Genomic DNA, 24,334 nt, shown 5'->3' with positions numbered 1-24,334 from the left:
ACCCCACTAGTGACTGTAACGGGTCTGGGAGGCGGAACCTCTGGGCTACTATACAAGGGAGCGGTCCTTGTAAGGGAGCGGGTGGCGACCAGGCAGGCAGTCACAGCAGGTGACCGGGACAGTCTCTGGGTGTACGGGCAGGAGGTCACGGCAAGTGATCAGGGCAGTCTCTGGAAGAACGGGCTGGAGGTCACGGCAAGTGACCGGGGCAGTCTCTGGAAGAACGGGCTGGAGGTCACGGCAAGTGACCGGGGCAGTCTCTAGGTAAAGGGTAGGTACGACCTGTGATGGCTGAACCTCCAGGTAGGCTAGCAAGGCAGATGGAGGATGTGTGCTCCCAGGTGAGCAAGCGAGAGTCTCTGGAATAGCAGGTGGTCACAGCATGTGACGGCGGAGCCTCCAGGTAGGCAAGCAGGCAGGTAGCGGAGAAGCGCTCCCAGGTGAGCGGGCAAGAGTCTCTGGAATAGCTGGTGGTCCCAGCACGTGACAGCGGAACCTCCGGGCAGGCAAGCAGGCAGGTAGCGGAGAAGCGCTCCCAGGTGAGCGGGCAAGAGTCTGGAATAGCTGGTGGTCACAGCACGTGACAGCGGAGCCTCCGGGCAGGCAAGCAGGCAGGTAGCGGAGAAGCGCTCCCAGGTGAGCGGGCAAGCTGGTCCATAGACAGACTGACCGGAGTTGTAAGGCAGACCGTCGGACCTCAGGCAAGCAGGCAGGTAGCTGATGTGCGCTCCCAGGTGAGCGGGCAAGTTGGTCCTTAGACAGACTGACCGGAGTTGTAAGGCAGACCGTCGGACCTCAGGCAGGCAACAGGAAATCAGGCAGGATTAGGACAGGAATCTGGCAGGTAACTGGCAACGGGACCTGAGGGCTGAAGCAGAGTAGAACGGTGCAACAACATTGCTCGGGCACCTCCATTTTGGAGGAGGTGCCTTATATATGGTAAAGTCCTCCGGCCATTGGCCGGGGACTCCTTAGGACGGCGCGCGTGGCCCCTTTAAGAGGGAGGGAGGGCGCGCGCACGCGCCCTAAGCACAGTGGCCGGGAAGGAGCGTGCGCTGCCAGCAGAGCGGGAGAGGGACGCCGGGCACGGAGCAGAGCGGTGAGGGGAACAGCGTCCCTGCCTAGCAGAGGGCAGGGACGCCGGCACTACAGTACCCCCCCCCTTTAGGCCCCCCCTTTTTTAGGCCAGATAGAAATTTAGCTAGGATGAGAGGGGCATGGATGTTCTCCCGGGGCTCCCACGTTCTCTCCTCAGGACCAAACCCCTTCCAATCTACCAGAAAAAAGGTCTTTCCTCTTACCCTTTTGGTGGCAAGAATGTTCTCTACCTCAAACTCGTCCTCAGCAGAAACCGGAGCAGGAGGCGTACCTGTAGACTTGGAAAAAGAGTTAAGCACCACGGGTTTGAGGAGAGATACATGGAAGGAGTTAGGGATCCGTAAGTTGGCCGGGAGTTTCAATTTATAGGCCACCGGGTTGATCTGACTGATGACCTCCAGAGGACCGATGAACCGAGGCCCTAACTTGTAAGAAGGTATCTTGAGTCGAACATATTTAGATGAGAGCCAGACTTTATCTTCTGGACGAAATTGTGGAGGATCCAGGCGTTTTTTGTCAGCGTGTCTTTTCATACGCTCGGATGACAGAAGGAGTGCGGACCGGGTACTCTCCCATATGGAGGAAAATTTGCTAACGAGAGATTCCGCAGCCGGGTTGTCCACAGAGGTGGAGACAGGAAAAGGAATCTGAGGATGCTGACCAAAGACTACAAAAAACGGGGATTTGGAGGAGGATTCGCTCTCGTGATTATTATAAGAGAACTCGGCCCATGGTAGGAGATCCACCCAGTCAGAATGGTGGGCATTAACGAAGTGCCGGAGGTAACTGGTCAGGTTCTGATTGATCCGCTCCACTTGACCATTGGACTGTGGGTGGTAAGCGGAAGAGAAGTCCAGGGTGACGTCTAGTAGTTTACAAGTGGCTCTCCAGAAACGTGAGGTGAACTGTACCCCACGATCCGACACGATGTGGAGGGGCAGGCCATGAAGACGGAAGATGTGGCGGATAAAGTCTTTAGCCAGCTCGGGTGCAGACGGAAGGACTGGCAGGGGAATAAAGTGAGCCATCTTGGAAAAGCGGTCAGCGACCACCCAAATGACCGTACAACCGGCAGAGACGGGAAGATCTGTTATAAAGTCCATTGCTATATGCTGCCAGGGGGCAGCAGGTACAGGAAGCGGAAGGAGGCGTCCGGCTGGCAGATGTCTCGGGACTTTGTTGCGGGCGCAGGACACACAGGCAGAAACAAAGTCTATTATGTCCTTGTGCAGGGTAGGCCACCAATAGTGCCGGGCAATAAGCTGGAGGGTCTTTTTCTGACCGGCGTGGCCAGCTAGTTTAGACTAATGGCCCCAGTGTAGGATCTTCTCCCGATCAGGTACTGAAACAAACGTCTTACCGGGAGGGAGACGATTTAGACTCACGGGAGCCACCTGCATTACTCTGGCGGGATCGATGATATGTTTAGGTTCTTCCTCGAGATCGGACACCAGAAAGGATCGGGACAAGGCGTCTGCTTTGACGTTTTAGTCAGCCGGGCAAAAATGAAGAACAAAATCAAAGCGAGCAAAAAACAAGGACCACCGGGCTTGGCGCGGGTTAAGTCTCTGGGCATGCTGGAGGTAAGCCAAGTTCTTGTGGTCAGTGTAAATTATTACCGGATGAAGAGCCCCCTCGAGTAGGTAACGCCACTCCTCCAACGCCAGCTTGATGGCCAATAACTCTCGGTCTCCTATGGAATAGTTGCGCTCAGAAGAGGAGAAGAGTTTGGAGAAGAAGCCACAAGTTACCATTCTCCCGGAAGATGATTTTTGAGTAAGTACCGCTCCGGCTCCAGAGGAGGAGGCGTCAACTTCCAGGAAGAACTGCTTGTTGCCGTCCGGGCGATGCAGCACCGGGGCGGAAGAGAAGGCCTGTTTTAGGGAAAGAAAGGCCTCCTCTGCTTCGGGCGGCCACTCTTTGGGATTAGTACCCTTACGGGTGAGCGCGGAAATTGGGGCAGTCCGGGAAGAGAAGTGCGGGATGAAGAGGCGGTAATAGTTGGCGAAGCCCAGGAACCGTTGAATAGCCTTCAACCCCTCTGGTCGGGGCCATTTCTCGATGGCAGACAGTTTCTCAGGATCCATTTGTAGGCCGGTCTGAGAGATAATGTAGCCCAGAAACGGAAGCGAGGTCTGCTCAAAGAGGCACTTCTCATATTTAGCGTAGAGATGGTTCTGCCTGAGCCTGAGCAGGACCTGACGAACATCCCTCCGGTGAGTCTGGAGATCCGGAGAGAAGACCAAGATGTCGTCCAGGTACACCACTACGCAGGAGTAGAGAAGGTCCCGGAAGATGTCATTGACCAACTCTTGAAAGACGGCAGGAGCGTTACAGAGGCCAAAGGGCATTATCAGATATTCATAGTGGCCGTCCCGGGTGTTGAATGCCGTCTTCCATTCATCCCCCTGACGGATACGAACCAGGTTGTACGCCCCACGGAGGTCCAGTTTGGTGAAGATTCTAGCCCCCCTCAGACGATCAAATAACTCCGGAATGAGCGGAAGGGGGTACTTATTCTTCACCGTGATCTGGTTAAGGCCTCTATAGTCTATACAGGGACGGAGAGAGCCGTCCTTCTTTTTGACGAAAAAGAAGCCTGCTCCCGCCGGGGAGGTAGATTTCCGGATGAATCCCCTGGCCAGATTCTCCTCAATATATTCGGACATCGACCGGGTCTCAGCAGCGGATAATGGATAAATACGCCCACGGGGAGGAGAAGTACCAGGTAACAGGTCGATAGGGCAGTCGTATGGTCTATGAGCGGGTAGTGTCTCTGCCTCCTTTTTATTAAAGACATCAGCATAAGACCAATAAGGAATCGGAAGTCCAGGTAGATTAGCTGGGGTAGGAGAAGGACGGACGGGATGAACGGGAACCAGACAGGTCTTATGGCAGCCCTGTCCCCAGCGAAGGACTTCTCCGGTCTGCCAGTCAAGAACGGGTGCATGTTTCTGGAGCCAAGGTAGGCCTAGGAAGAGGGCGTGAGAGAGTCCAGGCAGAACATGGAAGGAGATACTTTCAGAATGCAGCATTCCCACCTGCAGAGTAATGGATTCGGTGATGAGTTGGATGGGGCGTGGTAAGAGCCCCCCATCCACGGCAGCAACAGACAAGGGTACAGCCAGAGGTTTGGTGGGGATGCGGTATTTCTCTACCAGGGACTGTGAAATAAGATTCCCGGCTGCTCCAGAGTCCAGTTGGGCTAGTTCGAAATAACGGTTCTCCCCTTAGACGATTGAAACTGACAACAGCAGGGATGGAGAGGATTTATTCTTGTCTAGGTGGACCTCTCTGAGCGAACCTAGACACAGGCGTTTCCCGACCTCTCCGGGCAGGCACGGATCCGGTGCTCCTTACTGCCACAGTAGAAGCAGGTCCCCTCGGCACGGCGTAAGTCCTGACGGGTCTTGACCATCTTGGTCTGGTCGACCTGCATAGGCTCAGGAGGGTGTACCTGGTTAGAGACAGAAGGAGTGACGGGTTTCTGAAAAGTAGGAGCTAGACGTGGTAACCTCCTCTCACGGGTGACCTCTCTGGCACGCTCCTGGAACCGTAGGTCAATCCGGGTGGCAAGAGTTATTAAGTCATCGAGAGTGGTAGGAATGTCCCGACCGGCAAGTTCATCTTTAATACGGCCGGACAGACCCTCCCAGAAGACGGAAACCAGAGCGTCGTTATCCCAGGCCAGCTCCGAGGCAAGGGTACGGAACCGTATGGCATATTGGCCCACGGTGAGACTTTCCTGACGGAGGCGTAGCAACGATGATGCGGATGAGGTCTTCCGTCTGGGTTCGTCGAAGACTTTCCGGAAGGCCGTGAGAAAAGCAGGCAAGTTGGACACCAGGGGGTCTCCTCTCTCCCATAGAGGATTTAGCCAGGCCAGGGCCTCCCCGGTGAGATGGGACATGATGAATGCAATTTTGGCTCGGTCGGAGTTAAACTGGTGGGACAATAGTTCAAAGTGCAGGGTGCACTGATTTATGAAGCCCCGAGCCTGGGCTGAGTCGCCTCCGAAGCGAGGAGGTGCAGAAAGCCGAGGTCCGGGGTAGGATATCATGGTGTTAGTGGACAGCGGAGCTGCCGGATTGCGAGACATGGCACTGGCGGAGGTTGTTGGTGGAACAGTCAGTGTCCAGGCGAGTATTGACATTCCGCAGGTGACCCAGGATGGACTCCTGTTGGGACCTTTGACGGGACAGTTCATGACACAGGTCCGAGAGCGAGGGAGCTTGGGTGCCACCGGGTTCCATGGCCCGAGCAAACTGTAACTGGTCTGGGAGGCGGAACCTCTGGGCTACTATACAAGGGAGCGGTCCTTGTAAGGGAGCGGGTGGCGACCAGGCAGGCAGTCACAGCAGGTGACCGGGACAGTCTCTGGGTGTACGGGCAGGAGGTCACGGCAAGTGATCAGGGCAGTCTCTGGAAGAACGGGCTGGAGGTCACGGCAAGTGACCGGGGCAGTCTCTAGGTAAAGGGTAGGTACGACCTGTGATGGCTGAACCTCCAGGTAGGCTAGCAAGGCAGATGGAGGATGTGTGCTCCCAGGTGAGCAAGCGAGAGTCTCTGGAATAGCAGGTGGTCACAGCACGTGACGGCGGAGCCTCCAGGTAGGCAAGCAGGCAGGTAGCGGAGAAGCGCTCCCAGGTGAGCGGGCAAGAGTCTCTGGAATAGCTGGTGGTCCCAGCACGTGACAGCGGAACCTCCGGGCAGGCAAGCAGGCAGGTAGCGGAGAAGCGCTCCCAGGTGAGCGGGCAAGAGTCTGGAATAGCTGGTGGTCACAGCAAGTGACAGCGGAGCCCCCGGGCAGGCAAGCAGGCAGGTAGCGGAGAAGCGCTCCCAGGTGAGCGGGCAAGCTGGTCCATAGACAGACTGACCGGAGTTGTAAGGCAGACCGTCGGACCTCAGGCAAGCAGGCAGGTAGCTGATGTGCGCTCCCAGGTGAGCGGGCAAGTTGGTCCTTAGACAGACTGACCGGAGTTGTAAGGCAGACCGTCGGACCTCAGGCAGGCAGGTAACAGGAAATCAGGCAGGATTAGGACAGCAAGCTGGCAGGAATCTGGCAGGTAACTGGCAACGGGACCTGAGGGCTGAAGCAGAGTAGAACGGTGCAACAACATTGCTCGGGCACCTCCATTTTGGAGGAGGTGCCTTATATATGGTAAAGTCCTCCGGCCATTGGCCGGGGACTCCTTAGGACGGCGCGCGCGGCCCCTTTAAGAGGGAGGGAGGGCGCGCGCGCGCGCCCTAAGCACAGTGGCCGGGAAGGAGCGCGCGCTGCCAGCAGAGCGGGAGAGGGACGCCGGGCACGGAGCAGAGCGGTGAGGGGAACAGCGTCCCTGCCTAGCAGAGGGCAGGGACGCCGGCACTACAGTGACGCTTACCCAATCTGAGTATATTCCATTTATAACCACCCTCTGCCTTCTATCCTTTAGCCAGTTAGCTACCCACTTGCAGACATTTTCCCCCAGCCCCATCATTCTCATTTTGTATACCAACCTATTATGTGGCACGCTATCGAACGCTTTTGAGAAGTCGAGATACACGACATCCACTGGTTCCCCCTGATCTACTCGAGAGCTAACCTCCTCGTAGAAGTCAATCAGGTTTGTTTGGCAGGAGCGATTCCTCATGAATCCATGTTGGTTCGGGGTTAATAGATTATTAGCGTCAAGATGCTCCATGATTGCCTCATTAATAAAGCCTTCAAAAATTTTGCCCACAACGGACGTCAGACTCACCGGACGATAGTTTCCGGCGTCACTTTTCGCTCCCTTTTTGAATATTGGCACTGCATTCGCCTGTCGCCAATCAAGTGGTACAGACCCAGTCTCAACAGAGTCCTTAAATATAAGATATAACTGTCTGTCTATCACATTACTTAGTTCCCTTAGTACCCGTGGCTGTATGCCATCAGGTCCTGGTGATTTGTTTATTTTAATGTTACTGAGGCGTTTCTGTACCCCAGCTTGGGTTAGATTTGTCATACTTAGTGGAGGATTAAGCTTGTCACTTCTCATTTCGCCTGTTAGTTCTTTTTCCTTTGTGAAAGTTGACGAAAAAAATTTATTTAATAGATTAGCTTTATCCTCATCTTTCTCTATGATTTTGCCTTCATCACTTTTTATCGGTCCAATATTATTCGATTTAATCCTTTTACTATTTATATACGTAAAGAACAGTTTGGGATTTGATCTACTTTCCCTAGCAATACGTCTCTCTGTTTCCTCCTTTGCTATTTTTATTTGTTTTTTGCAGGTTCTCGTTTTTTCCTTGTAACACATTAGTGCCTCCTTGCTGTTTTCCTGTTTTAATCTCTTGAATGCCTCTTTTTTGCTATTTAACGCCCCTTTTACGTTCTTATTCAACCATATTGGTTTCCTCTTATTTCTGGCCCTTTTATTCCCATACGGTATATACCTCTCGCACTGAGTATTCAGAATTCTTTTGAAGGTTTCCCATTTACTATTCGTATTTCCTTGATTAAGAACTTTGTCCCAGTCTATAAGTTGAAGGTTTTCTTTCAGCTGATCAAACTTCGCCCTCCTAAAGTTTAATGTTTTAGTTGTTCCCTTATTGATAACCCTACTGAAGGGCATTTTGAAATTGATAATATTATGATCGCTATTACCTAGGTGCCCCCCTATCTGTACCTCAGTTATTCTATCAGGCCTATTAGTCAATATTAAGTCCAACACTGCCTTCCCTCTCGTTGGTTCCTGCACTAGTTGGGAGAGATAATTATCCTTGATATTTGTCAAGAACCTTTTTCCTTTCTGCGATCTACAGGTTTCTGTTTCCCAGTCAATATCTGGGTAGTTGAAGTCCCCCATTACAATCACCTCATTATGTTTTGCTACTTTGTCTATTTGTCCTAATAGCAGTTTTTCATTCTCCTCTGTTATATTGGGTGGCTTATAGCAGACCCCCAGTAATATTTTATTATTTTTTGCCCCCTCTATCTCTACCCACATGGACTCGACCCCCTCTTCTCCCTCTCCTATATCTTCCCTTAGTCTGGGCTTTAGACGTGACTTTACATATAAGCAGACTCCTCCGCCCTTCCCCTGTTTCCGGTCCCTTCTAAATAAACTATAATCTGTTAAATTTACCGCCCAGTCGTAGCTATCGTCTAGCCAAGTCTCTGTTATACCTACGATGTCATACCTCTCCTCCGATATAAGCGCCCGCAGCTCATCCGCCTTATTGGTCAGGCTTCTTGCGTTGGTCAGCATGCAAGATAAAACTTTGGGGTTATTTAGCATCCTATTCTTCTCTAACGATCTAACTGTACTATCCCCACCCCCCCTCTCCACCCTCATTATATTCACTTCTCCCCTTCCCCCTTGCTTGCCTCACATCCCACCTATTTCCTTGGTTTCCCCCCCCCCCCGTCTCTAGTTTAAAAACTCCTCCAACCTATTAGCCATCTTCTTCCCCAGCACCGCTGCACCCTCCCCATTGAGGTGCAGCCCGTCCCTACGGTAGAGCCTGTAGCCGACAGCGAAGTCGGCCCAGTTCTCCATGAACCCAAACCCTTCTGCCTTGCACCAACTCTTTAGCCACTTATTCACCTCCCTAACCTCCCGTTGGCGCTCCTGTGTGGCTCGCGGGATTGGTAGTATTTCTGAGAAAACTACCTTGGAGGTCCTTGCCCTAAGCTTCCTACCTAGATCCCTGAAATCATTTTTAAGGACCTTCCATCTACCACTCACTTTGTCATTGGTGCCAATGAGGACCATGACTGCTGGGTCTTCGCCAGCCCCACCCAGTAACCTGTCAACCCGATCCGCGATGTGCCGGACTCGAGCGCCAGGGAGGCAGCACACCATTCGGCGATCCCGGTCTTTGTGACAGATTGCCCTGTCTGTCCCCCTAATAATAGAGTCACCCACTACCAGGACCTGTCTAGCCTGCCCTACACTTCCCCCCTCCCCCTCATTACTGGAGCATACACTCCCCCGGCGGTCAGAGGATCTGTCGTGCTCCAATAATGCCGGTTCTGAACCAGCCTTCCTATACTTCTTCCCTCTATCCCTTCTAACCGTTACCCAGCTCCCTGCCTGTTCAGCCTGCGCTTCCCCACTAAGCTCCACCCCCAGTGTTGACCCATTGAGTGTCTGCTCGGTGAGCAGCAAACTCCGTTCCATGTTGTCGATGCTCCTCAGTACCGCTATCTGAGCACTTAGATCCAGGATTTGGGCTTCCAAGTGCACGATATGCTCACATCTCTCGCAGCAGTATGGATCCCTGAGCGGTAGCTCAGGGAATGCATACATTGTGCAAGATGTACACTGCACGGCTCCGGCCAACATGGACGTCATTCTAAATATGGGGATACAGTCAGTATATATGTACAAGTACAAAACACAATTATTTATATATAGGTGTATGGACGGGGATCAATTAGGGATGTGCAAGTGTATCGATTAGATATCGGCGCGGGATCAGTTAAGTATGGACGGGGGATCAATTAAGTATCAATTAAGTATGGACGGGGGATCAGCTGAGTGGGTCAGGTGGATTAATTAAGTGTGGACGGTGTGTCAATTAACTATGGACTGGGATCAATAAGTATGGACTGGGGAAATAATTGTGGACTAGGGATTCAATTAATTATGGACAGGGGGTTTAATTAAATAGGATGGGGGGTAAAGCAAATAAATAGGTATGGACGGTGGGTCAATTAACTAAGGACTGGGGATCAATAATATCAATAAATATGGACTGGGGAAATAATTGTGGTCTGGGGAATCAATCAATTAATTATGGACAGGGGTTAATTAAATATGGTGGGGGATAAGGCAAATAGATAGGGACTGGGGATGAGTAAAAGTGGACAAGGGGAATCTATTAAATAGGACAAGGGGGATCAATCAATTATGGGCTGGGGGGGTCAATCATTTAAATGTGGTCAGGGGGATCACTTTAATATGGACGGGGGGTGGTCGGGGATCAATTAAATGAGGACGGGGGGGTCAATTTAATGTGGTCAGAGGGATCAGTTAAATATGGACGGGGGTGTTCAGGGGAATCAATTTAAATATGGACGGGGGGGTAATCAATTAAATATGGACTAGGGAATACAATACAATTACAATACAGTACAGTACACACTTGGGTTCAGTAGGGCCGCTTATCACGGCCTCCTGCCCCTCACTCACCTCCTCTAGGGACGCTGCACGCTATCACAGCGCGCTTGTCCCTCCAGTCGCCTCTTACCGGTCCTCCTGATCACCACCACCTGGCACCCTCCGCTGGCCGGCACTGCACGCTGCCACAGCGCTCTCTTGCGCTCGTCCCTCCGGTCGCCTCCTACTGGTCCTCCCGGTCCGCTCGGTCACCTCCGCCTGGCTCTCCTCCCTTCCCAGGAGCTCTCTCCACACACAGCACAACTCTTGCAGCACACGGCAGGCTCCGCCTCCACCACTTCCTGTCAGGCCTCCTCCCACTTCCTGTCATGAACAAATGTGGATTTACCTGCATGATTGGACGCAGCAAAAATATGCTACGTCCAGAGCGCTGCTATGGCCTGATCGTGGGCACACAGCCTCATTGTGTGTAATTGAAATAGCTGTTCTCAGCTTTTTTTTCGGATGTTCCATAGACCATGATTGGAGTGGATGTTGAAAATGCACCCTTCAGCTTGGATCTAGACTTGGTGCTGCAGAGACAGGTGTTTGGGACGCTGAATCCCAACAGTCGGACTCCCAGCTATCAGTAAGTTTAAATGAATATGCCCTCACAGTAACTTAAAACGGACTTTTTCCTTTTGAGACTTGTAATGAGAGCCTACTCTCACTGATTTCACTACGAAGCTGTGTGTAATTATGAAGTGACCAGAGCAAAGCTAAGTATGATTACTAATACGTCAGCTTTCATCTCAGGGCAGTCAGTGGGGGGGGGGGCAGAACTGACAGCACTGTGAGATGAGGGCTACTTGAAGTATTTGCAATGAGGCCAGGCTCTATTGTATCCCCCTCCCCAGCTCTGACTGTGGTTAGATGAATGCTGAAATGTTAGTACTCACACTCCTCTTTGCAGTGAGATCACACTGTCATTATATGTCTCGCACAGCAGAAAGCCTGTTCTAAGCTAATATGGGGGTTCTCCTCCATTTCCCACTCATTGCATGATTCCTCCTGCTTATACTTGGGCAACCTCAGTGTTTCCAGATAAGAATAGGACAGCTGGATGCACAGGAGGACAGAGGGAGATTAAAAAAGGACTCTGGTGCAAGGAGGAATGTTATGTTGGGCTTAGTCTAAGAATAATTAAGCATTCATTGTGTTTCTGATAAATAATGCGATTCTGGGAATAATTGGTGTGGCTCAGTGGTTAGCAGTGTTGCTTTTAACTACTGGGGTCCTGGGTTAAAATCCTACCAAGGACATTAGCAAGGAGTTTGTATGTTCTTCCTGTGTTTGTGTGGGTTTCCTCTGGGTTCTCCGGTTTCCTCCCACACTCCGAAGACATACTGATATGGGATTTAGCTTGTGAGCCCCAATGGGGACAGTGGTGATGTCTGTAAAGTGCTGTGGATTATAATGGCGCTATATAAGCATAATAACTTTCACCTACATTATAGGGTTATTATGCTTTGAATTTGACAGAGTTCATTTACAATATTCTAGAAATTTTTGTGGGATATTGTCAAGAAAATTGGGGTCTTTCAGGATTAACCCTCCGTCACATACAATAGGCCTGACAGGCACATCTTTTACTTTCATTTAGTTTTGAAATGTTTGTATTTCAGAGTTATTAGTTTTATGTTAAGTAAATGTTTTTTTTTGCACCTGATTATGTGTAGTCTCTTTTATTACATCCCTATGAAGGGCACTGATCACTTTTAGAGCACTGAAATTGCAAACATTAGATATTATAGGTATTTTTCTAGCCTGCGCCTGACAGTCACATTGTATGTGAACTCGTTAGAACCGATATTGTATGTGACGGAGGGTTAAAGCACAACTCCAGCGGTGCAATAAATGTAATTCCCCTGCCCCCGGTCTCCTACTTACCTGCCGCCGCCTTCATCCTTTCCCAGCGTCAATTCCATCTGTTCCTGGCGAAACGTGACCTGCCTGCAATTCCAGTGTTTCATGGAGCGCAGGAGGTCACTTTTCAGTACTTCTCTGAGACCCTCCTTCTGGCTCTCATAGACTTGCATTGAGCTCTTGTGACATAACCGCTGACTTACAGCCAGTCAGAAGTTACAGGCACAAGATGGCACCGCAGGGCTGGAGGGGCGTTGGTAAACGGTGAAGCCACCAGAAGGTGAGTATAAGAACTGGGGCAGGAGGCTTGCATATAAAGCGTCACTCCAGCTGTGAAAACACACAAAATACCCTGGAGTGGTGCTTTAAGGCAGTTCTGACTCTATCACCTCATTGTGTGTACCTTTGTGTGGTGTTGGAATAGATTGGCACAGGTCACATGGCACAGGTCACAATATGACCTAATTAAATCCTGCAGCGCTGCTGTGAGGAGGGAGCATTTCTAAAAATACCATTCCTAGACTTCAGCTGAAGTCGGCTTGTGGTTCCTGTTCCCAGCACATTGCACCCCAGTTTGGTGTTTGTGTAACAGATTTTATATTTTCCTGATCAAAACTGTAATATATGTATATATACTCACCCAAAAGACAAACCTCTGTGCAATAGTAAGAGAAAAAAAAATCATATAATACACACTGAAGTTACCATTATGATTTTTTCCAGGTTCCTAGATTCAATCCGTGCAAACCATGGTTGACTATTACCAAGTGTTGGGAGTCCATAGGAATGCTTCTCCAGAGGATATTAAGAAAGCGTGAGTAGTACTTAATCTTTTCAGGTTTCTGAGATTATTACTACTAACTATTATATCATTTTTGCAGAGAATTCTATGTCCACTTTCATCTAAAGCTGACTTTCTCTAAATTTCCAGTGCTGTTAAGACACCTCATGTACAACTTTTGTAAACTGTCTGAATGCTTGTTTAGCCATCTGTTCTCTCCCAACCTCCCTATACACCTTAAAGGGAATCAGTCAGCAGGTTATTACTAGATTGAGAGCAGCATGTTGTTGGCTAAGACCCTGATTCCAGCCAAGTGTCACTTTGTGGTGTGCTTTGATACAATCCCTGTTTTCTCTGCTGCATATCTAGCCTAGCTCAAATGCTGAGCAGTGTATAACCCCGCCCACAGCACTGATTGACAGCTGTCACTGGAGCTCCAATCAGTGTTGGGGGCGGGGTTACACACCATAATTGGATCTGAGACACCAGTCACCTACTCTGTAGTGATAATCTCCTGCTGATAAAACATTGATTCCAGTGATGTTACTGGGCTGTTTTGCCATTTCAATAAAATCAGAGTATCAGCCACTACATTATGCTGCTCTCAGATTACTTGGCAAAAACCTGCTGTCAGATTCCCTTTCCTGAACATGCATACATTCTCAGTGGGGGTTGGCAAGTAAGCTGGCACGCATCTCTAACATCAGCTTATCTCCTCTAAGGACAAAAGATTGAGCATGTTGAATGTCAAACATTCCTGATCTTTCTTTACACACCCCACCATCATCCATCTGCAGGATTGTGTGTGGGCACCTTTTTATATTTTCTTTAATTAAAAGTATTGTGGCTCCTTCATTTATATAGGACACAATCTTCAGTCCAGTCATGATCATTTTTACTTTTTCTTTTGACAGATTTTGTTTTTCTTTGCAGCAATCTGTCAGATATTAACTTTTTTTTTTTCTTTTCCACACTTTAAAGAGAACCTATCACCTGTTTTTTTTCCAATATACTGTAACGTCACCACTTGTCAGCCCTGTAGCATCATTCTAGTATTCATGTCCCCAATCCGCTGTGACCTTTCATTATACTCGGACACCGCGGTCCGGTCCGATGAGCGTCTCTGGTCTTGATCTGGTGCCTCCTCTCTCATAGTACTATGCCACTATAGTACTTTTCTCTGCTCTCGGCAGGACAGAGAAGTGCGCCTGCGCCGGAGCACGATGGAGGACACTGTGTGGATGATGTATGATGCGTCATCCACATGAAGTGGGGAAGGAGGACTGCAATCTTGGAGGTGGTGCTGTCAGGACCAGAGACTTTCACCTGACTGCTGTGACTTTAATAAAAGGTCATTTTTTGTGCTATGCATATGGAATTGGTGACATACAGCATTGTAGCATGCTGTGAAAGAGGCCTTAAAGGTGATGGTGACGTTACTTTATATTGGGATAACCTGGTGGCAGGTTCACTTTAACAAGCACAGAGATGGATAAATATCTCTGTACATACATTGTATACGCAGTTGCTGCTTTTTGCCTACATATTTTATAGCAATTTTGTGAGTCAGCGTCAGCGGACCGTACACCTACATTGCGTGTGTGGTTGGATACCGATTCAATCTCTTCAGAAGTGATGTCACTTTTTTTTCTTTTTTTATTATTGCACATTGCAGGTACCGCAGATTAGCCCTTAAATGGCATCCTGATAAAAATCCTGATAATAAAGACGAAGCTGAGAGGAAGTTTAAAGAAGTTGCAGAGGCTTATGAAGTCTTATCTGATGGTAAGCTCTTGTCACATTCCCGCTCTAGCCTGCCCGTGAGTGCCTGTGAGTAGTGCCGGTGCGTTATCTACCATTCGGGAAGCTTTTAGCACCAGTACGTCTTATTAATTGAAGTGAATGGTTCTTAAAGGAAACGCACATAATTGATGATTTATGCATAGATATTGCAGAACTGAATTTCTGTATATTTTGTGCATGTAAATAGTTTTTCTAGGTTGTCTCCTGGCACCCACACACCACCCGTACACATGCGTGCACACACTGTGGATCATACATATGTTCTTAATAGGGAGTAAGCCAAAGTAAAGGGGTTTTCTCATTACATGTTTTATATTCAAATAAATTATTCATTCACCATTCAGTGATCTAGTAAATGCATGGTCATTATGTAGCCAAAAGGTGATGGTGCACGGATCGCTGGGTCCATTTTCAAATTGGTAGGCAGAAAAATAGATGTATGGCACATCCAGCCCCCGAAATAGTATAAATATCAAACTTTTTTTTATTTCATCTTCATTAAAAGAACATGGCAAAAAAAAGGGGATATCCCATGCTTTTCATACATACAAGGCACAGCCACCTATCATGGCACTGCCACCACACCCCACACACATGCACACTGGGGATCGTACGAGTTGTCAGTGGGGAAGAGGAATAGGCCACTGCCAGTTGCATCTTTATCTTTCCAAGGGTGGTTTTAAAGGGGTCGTCTCATTGCAGCTCTTATATTAAAATTGCCGTTTTAATTTGAGATTTCACTCACCGTAAAATCCCCAGGTTGATGAGTCAGTCCTGCATGGCAGCCCTGCTCTTCTGCATTGTCCTGACCCTGTTTCTGCTGCTTGTCACCCTTATTGTTTCTAGAGAGCCAATTGTCTTTATTTTATTTTTTTAAAGCCAAGAAGAGGGATATCTATGACAAATTTGGAAAAGAAGGCTTAACAGGGGGAGGCGGTGGTGGTGGTAAGTAGTCTTGTCTAGTTTACTAGTGTGTGGTTTTTGTTTTTTTATTACGGACTGATTTAAAATTTTTCTTTTCGATAAAACTCTTCATCTAGGTATCACTTCATGGAATAGTAAACCAGCCTGTTGGTCTCTGTTTAATATGGTTTGACTGATTTTTATGTTTTTATGGTCCCTTTAGGTGGAAGTCACTATGACAATCCATTCGAGTTTGGCTTTCAATTTAGAAGCCCAGATGACGTCTTCAGGGACTTCTTTGGAGGAAGAGATCCATTTTCTTTTGACTTTTTTGGTATAGTATTAGATTTATAATTTTTTTTTTTTTGTCTTGTTGCTTGTTTTCAATAAACTCCATATAATATATATAACCTCAAAGAAAAGCAATCCATAGCACTCCCAGCTTTCTTCAGCATTTAATCATCAGTCTTACAACGTTTCAGCCTCCCTGGTCTTTGTCAGACCTTGTGCATTACAAAATCCATTGCATTTAAAACCTGGTAAACCTGGTGAATAAGTTCTCTGAACAAACGTACTTGTGTGTCTCTATTGTGTGTACTTTTTGTACTTGTGTGTCTATTGACATGAATACTATACTGCTTTCACGCATGTTGTGAGGATTATATTGAAAAGTGCTGCTGCTTCTTAAAACTCAGGTTATATATCATATGCTAACACTTTTAAGTAAGTCTATCATATGTGTAAGTTACCACCTATCCACACAACTAACACCATAGGAAAAAATGTTTACAAGTGATTAGCCTAAAAATACTTGTTAAAATAGTGGCCCATGCTGGGTACTGCACATCCGCCTCCTATGGCTTCAAATAGGGGTGGATGTGGGGCAGCCATCCACAGCCAGTATACCGCAGACGGAGCTGCGCTGGACAGTTCCGGCCAACACCGAGAGCAGCTGATCTGTCGTACCGCCACCGATCAGACTCTGATGACTGATCATAAGGATAGGTCATCATTGTTAAAGTAACAAACAATTTCGTCAACATTCATGGGGGGAAGGGGGGTGTCTATTTTTATTTTTTGTTAGCGTGTATGGGATGTTCTTGTTGTCCAACCCTTAGCAGGTGTCTGCTAGTGCCAGGGAAAGCAGAGTCCTTCAGAGTGGCAGCAGCTTTGACTTGTCTCGAAGGGGTATGATGTACAAATGTGAACTCCATTAGTTGCAAAGTTATCAATATCTTATGTTTACCAACTTTATTTATTTATTTTTTTCTTGCAATAGAAGACCCTTTCGATGACTTCTTTGGAAACAGAAGAGGCCACAGGGGAAGCCGAAGGCCTGGAGGCAACTTCTTTTCTGCTTTTGGAGGTTTCCCTAGTTTTGGTCCCAGCTTTAATTCTTTTGATTCAGGTATTATATTTGGATTACTTTCTGCTCTTTTCAGTGCTGTCTTCATCGCAAATTGTACCTTCTTTTTCCAGCTCATTTGTATGTCTGAAGAGTATAAAGATACTTATTGATTATCTTTATTTTGTGTAGATTTTTTCCCAACTATGCACACATACTAATGATAAAATACACTCCTAGTGCTGACTAGTGTAGATCTTTAAAGTTCAGAAGAAAAACGCTGCACTACTGTCTACATTGCAAGCAGTACTCTCGGCACGGTGCAGCCTAAACGATTCAGTAATATTGCTGAGCATGCCACGTGTATGGATCAATCGAGAGAGAGCTGTTTTAAAGTGTATGGTCAGGCTTAAGTAGGTTTTCCCGTGTTGGAAAATGTCGTCCACTTCCTCCCATGCCTGGCTGCAGGTTTTAGGTTTTTTTTTTTTCATTTGTTCCCAGTGCTGAGTTTCCACCGCTGCTCATAGTCTTATTGTCTACAGTACTGCAACCAGTCTCTGATCAGCGGCTCGCACAGTCAACTCTGGCAGGGCCACTGAGCTCAGTTATTGGCTGCAGACCATAAGGGTATGTGCACACGTGTTTTTTCTGCACCAAAGTCTGCATGAAATCTGCTGATAACTTTTCTCTGGCAGGAGATTAGCTGTGTTTTTTGTTGCGTTTTTGCTGTGTATTTGCAGCGTTTTTTTCACTGTCCTTCTGTCTCTATTTAGTAATGCACATAAAGTTCTGTGAAAAAAAAAAAAAAAGACTCCCATTCTATTGTTGCCATCAAAAACGCTGCAAATCTGCAGCAAAATACGCATGTGCGTTTTTGCTGCGTATTTGTAGCGTTTTTTCAAACCCCCCCCCCCCCCATTACTTCCTATGGGTGGAAAAAACACTGAAAGAAGTGCCTTTGCTGTTAATGCCAGACAACGCTGAAAAGTTGCATAAAAATCTGCAGCAAATACGCAGCAAAACACATTGTGTGTGCATATACCCTAAGACACCGGGAGTAGCGGTGGAGATTCAGCGCTGAACCACAGGAGGGGGGGAAGACCGGCTGTGGTGTGGGGTTTTTGTTTTGTTTTTAAGCTAACTAATGCTTCTAGGTTCTATAATAGTTGGTGGAGTCATGTATCCCACCTCTATTGCTTCATCTAGAGCCTTCCTATCTGTTTTCTTTCCCGAGTCACTAAGGCTGGTCAGGGTCTTTCTCACTTTAATGCATCACCCAAAAAATGTGAGCACTTGGCAGTAAGTTCTGACCTCTGGTTTACCTATTGGACCACTGTAACAATATGGTTACATAAAAATTCATTTTTGTTGCTAAATGCCTAATCCAAGCAAAGCCTCTGAGGCAGGCACACACCCTCCGAAAAAGAAAAGTTCAAGATGAGTTCATACATGTCACTTGTGCTTATGTATGCATGAACTAAAATGCAGAAGCAACCAAAAATCTGTGACTTAAATGTCTGCTAGCATCTGGATTGCAAAGTTGTTAAGTGTCACGTTTAGGTGCAGGGAGTGATATGTAAAAGTGCTCATTCTTTCAAAAGAAAGGGGAAAAAGAAAAGTCCCTCGGGATCACTAGAAGAGACAACAATGTGATCTTTCCTTGTGCTGCCACTTGTAGTTTAGCCACTTCCCACCCTCCCCTTACACTCACACAGAATAAGAAATTAAAACCTTCTGTCCTGATATTATTTGACGGCTAAGATTTTGTATTTCTATACTATAGCAAGGTCTAAGTCCTTAAACTTTAGTTGACTATAAGAGGTTAAAGGGGTTGTCCACTACTCAGACAACGCCGTCTCAATCGGCAGGTTTGCCCCCCTATAAATTAACAGCACTTATACACCCCTCCAGTGGCGGCACTGTTCTAGTCGTGTGAAAACTAGTTTTCCTGAGGATCCCGTGACATTGTCATGCTATCCCTGCGCTTAGTCAGCGCTGGCCTCACACTCCCCGCCTTCAGACGAATCTGACATCAACAAGAAGTGAGAGCTACAGCTGCATCCGAGTAGTGGACAACCCCTTTAAGTACGTGATCTAACACATTCCTGGCAATGAAGAAAAAAATAATAAAATTTAAATAAAACAACAAAAAAAACCTTTTTCTGTATTATCTTATCTGAAGTTTATTGGCGGTGATAACATCTTATTCTTTAAAAAAAAATCAGGTTTTACTTCATCTTTTGGATCCCTTGGACACGGTGGTTTTACTTCCTTCTCCTCTTCATCCTTTGGTGGGTCTGGAATGGGCAACTTCAAATCTGTATCAACTTCGACCAAAATGATAAATGGCAGGAAAATTACAACCAAGAGGTACGTTTACTCTAACAGCCTTTTATTTATTTATTTATTATTTTTTTTTTGTAAATAACTCATTGACTTAATTTGATTTGTTGGGTCTGTCAGCATTTTCCCTGACATACAGGGGAACTGGTATTTCATACAACAAGTTTTAAATCTAAAGCTTTGTATACATAGAATACAGATAAAATATCTGGTGCATGTCCGGCCTCCAAGCAAATCAAGGTATTCAGCCATTTGGATATAAAGCTTCACCAATGTACAGCTTGCACCAGAATGTCAGATCGATTGTAAATGTGCACTATGATTTCCATTAATTTCTATAATGTTGTACTTCTGGTTAGTAATCACTCAAAGCTTGCTTTAACCCCTTTGCAACCCATGCCGTATTAGTACGCATGAGTTGCAATCCCCCCGTTTAGTGAGGGCTGCTGCACTGAGCCTGCACTGAACCGAGCACATGTCAGCTGATTCTTACAGCTGACATGTGCCCGCAACAGCCGCGGGTGGAATCCTGATCCACCCGCAGCTGTTAACATGTTAAATGCCGCTGTCAATCTCCGACAGCGGCATTTAACGCGCGCTTCCTGGAAGCGCGTCCTAAGCCCCGTCCATCGGCGACCCCGGGTCACCGATGGGTGGGCATGACAACCCAGGGTCTGCAGCAGACGCCTGCGGTTGTCATGAGCTGGTCGCTATGAGCGCCACCTAGTGGTCGGCGCTCATAGCACAGGATCATTTCTTTTGCATGCAGGGGATCTGCTCACCCCCTGTATGTAGCAGAGCCGATCAAACAAGTGCTTCTTCTAGTCTCCTATGAAGACTATTAAAACAAGCAAAAAGTGAAAAAAAAAGTTTTTAAAAATATAAAAAATATATAAGTTTAAATCACCCCCCTTTCGCCCCATTCAAAATAAAATATATAAAAAAAAACCATACATACACATATTTGGTATCACCACGTTCAGAATCGCCCGATCTATCAATATAAAAAAAGAATTAATCCGATCGGTAAACGGCGTAACGATAAAAAAATTCTAAACACCAGAATTACGTTTTTTGGTCGCCGCAAAATTGCAATAAAATGCAATAACGGGCGATCAAAACATCGGATCTACCCCAAAATGGTAGCAGTAAAAACATCAGCCCAGCGCGCAAAAAATAAGCCCTCACCCAGCCCCAGATCACGAAAAATGGAGACGCTACAGGTCTCGGAAAATAGCGCTATTTTTTTTTTTTTAACCAAATTTTGGAATTTTTTTTCACCACTTAAATATAAAAGAACCTATATATGTTTGGTGTCTATAAACTCATAATGACCTGTAGAATAAGAATAGCAGGTCAGTTTTAGCATTCAGTGAACGTGGTAAAAAAATAAATAAAAAACAACTGTGGTATTGCGCTTTTTTTGCAATTTTACCGCACTTGGATTTTTTTTCCCGTTTTCCCGTACACGATATGGTAAAACTAGTAATGGCGTTGAAAAGTACAACTAGTCCCGCAAAAAATAAGCCCTCACATGGCCATATTGACCAAAAAATAAAAACGCTATGGCTGTGGGAACAAGGGGAGCAAAAAACGAAAAAGCAAAAACGGAAAAAGCTCTGGTCCTTAAGGGGTTAAAGCATCACTCCAGCGTGGTTTCTTTATTTGGCCATCGGAGTGTTATCATCATTTATGTTCACTGCCCCAGTACTGTACCTGCCATCCAGCCGTCTTCTGCTCTTCCTGGAGATGTTATGTCCTGTTCTGTTATCTTGTGACCTCAGGTTCTGACTGACCGGTAGTCAGAGATAACTGTCACAAGCTCTCAATGTAGAACGGAGTGGATAACAAAACCCTTTAGGGATGAGAAATCATACTAACAAATTACGCAAAGGGTAAATGGACGCAACTTAAGGGATAATGTGATTTAAAACTTGACTTTTATTGTAATTAATTAATATGGTCTAACAAAGATTAAAATAACTCGGGTTACATTGCTGTGTAGCATTTCTTTGGGACTCAACAATGAGATATCGCTCTCCTAAAGCGAATATATATCCTACCCTGATTAATGCCGTCAGTCCACTAGCTTGAATAGCTTTTCTAAGGACTATTTTATACATGTCCGTTGCAAGACCACTATAGCTGATTTTAAAATTCACTCATGGCCTCCCTGACATGTTTCGCCATGACTGGCTTCACCAGAGGGCTGAGGCTAGACTCAATGTCAGTCTGAGAGCTCTGTTCTGAGAAGTGACCTCCTGCAGCGATCCGGCAGGTCACAACTAGCCGAAGACGTCCAGCGCAGTGCCAAGAACAGAAGACTGCAACAGATATTTATATTACTAGGGGCAGGAAACTTGCATTAGTGATTCCTCTCCGGTGGTAAAATTTTAAAATAATAAAAAAAAAAAAAAAAACATGGTGCTTTTAAGGGAAATCTCAACATATATTTTGTTGCAATACACATCTGCCAATCTTGAGTTCCTAGGAGTGCCGTATAGAGTATGGGGAAAGAAATGCTTTTTAGACTATTTTGAACTTGCCACTTATTTTTGGCTATTGCATGCACATTACTAAAAGACACAGCCCAGTGTAAATTGGGGAGGAAAACCTTCTCGTTGCACCATCTACAGTGCCCGGATGTCTCAGCACTCCCCTTAAGACTAGATGGAACGGAGGTTCACATGTTTGACTTCTGCTCCCTTCAGATAAGGGCCCTGTCCTCGAGGTAGGAGTGTGGGCCCCAGGGATCGGACCTGGAACAATCAGGAAGTTATTCCCTAGCCCATGGATAGAAGATGACCTTTAATCTTTGTACATGCCCTTTAATACAAAGTCTCAGGGAGTTTTGTCCTGCTATGGGTTAAAGCAAAACTCTCTCGCAGCTGAAATTCCATTACATATTGAAGTCTAAAGTAATGTTTAAGTCTAAAGACATGAAGTCTCCGGCCGGCTTGTCAAAGTATGTTTGCTATAAAACGCTGTTTGAGTGAAATGCGCAGAGCTGTGATAATGCACCCAGTGTCCGGGTCAGTCAGCAGGAAGCTCCTGTCAGGTTCCCGTCAAGAACTGATCACCATGCTTTGTGAGAAGTCTCTCGGATCACCTCAGTGTTTCCCATCCTAACATGGATCCCTCCAGGATCATGTCTGATCTCCATACAGGGAAGCGCTGGATGGAGTGGTGGGTGGCTCTTACAAAGGACCGTTCAGTGTGTGGGATTTACCAAATCGCCTCTACACTTTCCAGATACTTTTCAGACCAAAATTGACAGGAGATGCAAAAAGTATTGAAAAATCTGTATCATTCATTGTGGACTTCACACCTGCAATGCACAGGGGGAAACCTGCAGCAAAACCTTCACGTAACGCATGTGGATTTTGTTATAAACAGATCTGCCCATGTGCAGGTTCCCTAAATGGGTAACTCGTAAACTTGTCTTTCCAGGTTTTTTTTTCATTTAAGGCTTTTATTTTTTATATAAACATGGATCTCAAAGTATAAAGTACTGCTGACTGCAAGGCTTTCAGGGACGAGAACCTTTTGTGTGTGTCTAAGTGTTTTGTTTTTTCCTCACCATAGAAACACAATAAAGGCTCGTCTGAAATCCATTATCTTGGTGACAATGTGTTTTATAGACTTAACGCATTGTTTCTCTATTGAACTGTCTTGTATGTCAAAATAAACAAAGAACATGTGCGAGCAGCTCCTGAGACTCTCCGGTGAACCATTCCTCAGTGGTGCACGGCACAAAGCCAGGTTAAGATGGGGGAATCGGAAGAAGACTTCTGGCTTCCGACACGAAAAATTGGAAAGCAAACTATGAAAATATTGAAATACGTTTGTATTCAGAGGTCGTTCCTTACATAGGCTGGCACTAGTTGGATTCAAGAAATGGTCACAAGTAGTCTGCAATTTCTGCAGAAATTTCTAGGCGTGATTACAGAGCGGTGACCTAAAGCAGAGATGATTGATATTTTATGGAGAATGCAAGTCATTTACTTAAGTAGATATATCTGGAATGGTGACAGATCTTTACAGGGAACCTGTCGGGGCAGTTTTACTAATGAATCCAGACCTATGGCTGTATAGGCATTAGAGCAGCAATAGAAATGATACCTGTATTGTAGTAATCCCATATGCCAGTATTTGAAGCCACGTGCAAATTAGCTGGGAAGTGCATACAGACATACTGGTGCACTTGGTCTACTGAAACGCCCCAAATGCACTTAAGGCTAATTTGTATGGGGATTTGAAGCTCCTTTTCTCAGCCACGGTACATACTTCGTTCTTATTGTTATACTAGGGCCTATACAGTCATACCACTAGCTTCAATAGTAAACTTGTCCTGACAGATCCATATATACAAACTTGTGTGTTCTTTGCCCTATCTTAAGACCTCAGAGTACTGTTTTTGTAATTTGCTTCATGGGAGCAGACTATGTTGGATAGAGCACACTTTGGCTCAGTCTACATCAGAGGCCTCAAACACGCGTCCACTGAGGCTGCTTTATGCGGCCCACAGCCACCGACCCCTTGATGATCCCGACCTGGTCCAGGAGGAGCCGCAGACAGCAGCGCTGCATTGCCACACAGAGACTGTCTCCCAGCACAGCATTTCCAATGCCAGTCACTGGCCAATCAGAGGCCAGCAGCTGACATTTGCGTGCCGGCGCAGCGAGTATGACGTCACTGCCATGCGCAGATGTCAGCTGCTGGCCTCTGATTGGCCGGCGGCTGGCATTGGAAATGCAGTGCTGGGAGACAGTCTCTGTGTGGCAATTCAGCGCTGCTGTCTGCGGCTCCTCCTGGACCAGGTCGGGATCGTCAAAGGGTCTGACTGTGGTGCCTGCAGGGCCACATCTGCAGGAAGGACGCCGAGGGAACAGTGGACAGGTGAGAATCTTCTTCTTCACACACACACAAAAAAAAACAAACAAAAAAAAACAACACAGGGGGCGCACAGCCACAGGGTGGGGACCTATTACTGGATGGGGCGCACAGCCACAGGGTGGGGACCTATTACTGGATGGGGCGCACAGCCACAGGGTGGGGACCTAT

General features: G+C 46.8%; 1 protein-coding gene across 3 annotated transcripts in view; it reads left to right on the top strand.

Moving 5' to 3' along the window:
* Positions 1-24,334, top strand: part of DNAJB6 (DnaJ heat shock protein family (Hsp40) member B6) — a 115,464-nt gene that overhangs the window by 24,101 nt on the left and 67,029 nt on the right. For 2 of the 3 annotated variants that reach the window (XM_073677686.1, XM_073677685.1), the window contains 6 exons: positions 12,819-12,909; positions 14,552-14,661; positions 15,559-15,624; positions 15,806-15,916; positions 16,862-16,990; positions 19,153-19,297. In XM_073677686.1, the coding sequence (XP_073533787.1) occupies positions 12,845-12,909; positions 14,552-14,661; positions 15,559-15,624; positions 15,806-15,916; positions 16,862-16,990; positions 19,153-19,297 (626 nt within the window). In that variant the 5' untranslated portion in view covers positions 12,819-12,844. The remainder of the gene's footprint in view (positions 1-12,818; positions 12,910-14,551; positions 14,662-15,558; positions 15,625-15,805; positions 15,917-16,861; positions 16,991-19,152; positions 19,298-24,334) is intronic. The other variant, XM_073677687.1, reaches the window with a different exon arrangement.

This window comes from Phyllobates terribilis, unplaced genomic scaffold (assembly GCF_046119375.1).
Source record: "Phyllobates terribilis strain yellow unplaced genomic scaffold, ASM4611937v1 Scaffold_4__5_contigs__length_816908805, whole genome shotgun sequence".
Classification (NCBI taxonomy): Eukaryota; Metazoa; Chordata; class Amphibia; order Anura; family Dendrobatidae; genus Phyllobates; species Phyllobates terribilis.
Note: the sequence above shows the minus strand (reverse complement) of the source record. Positions and strands in the feature narration are given on the sequence as shown.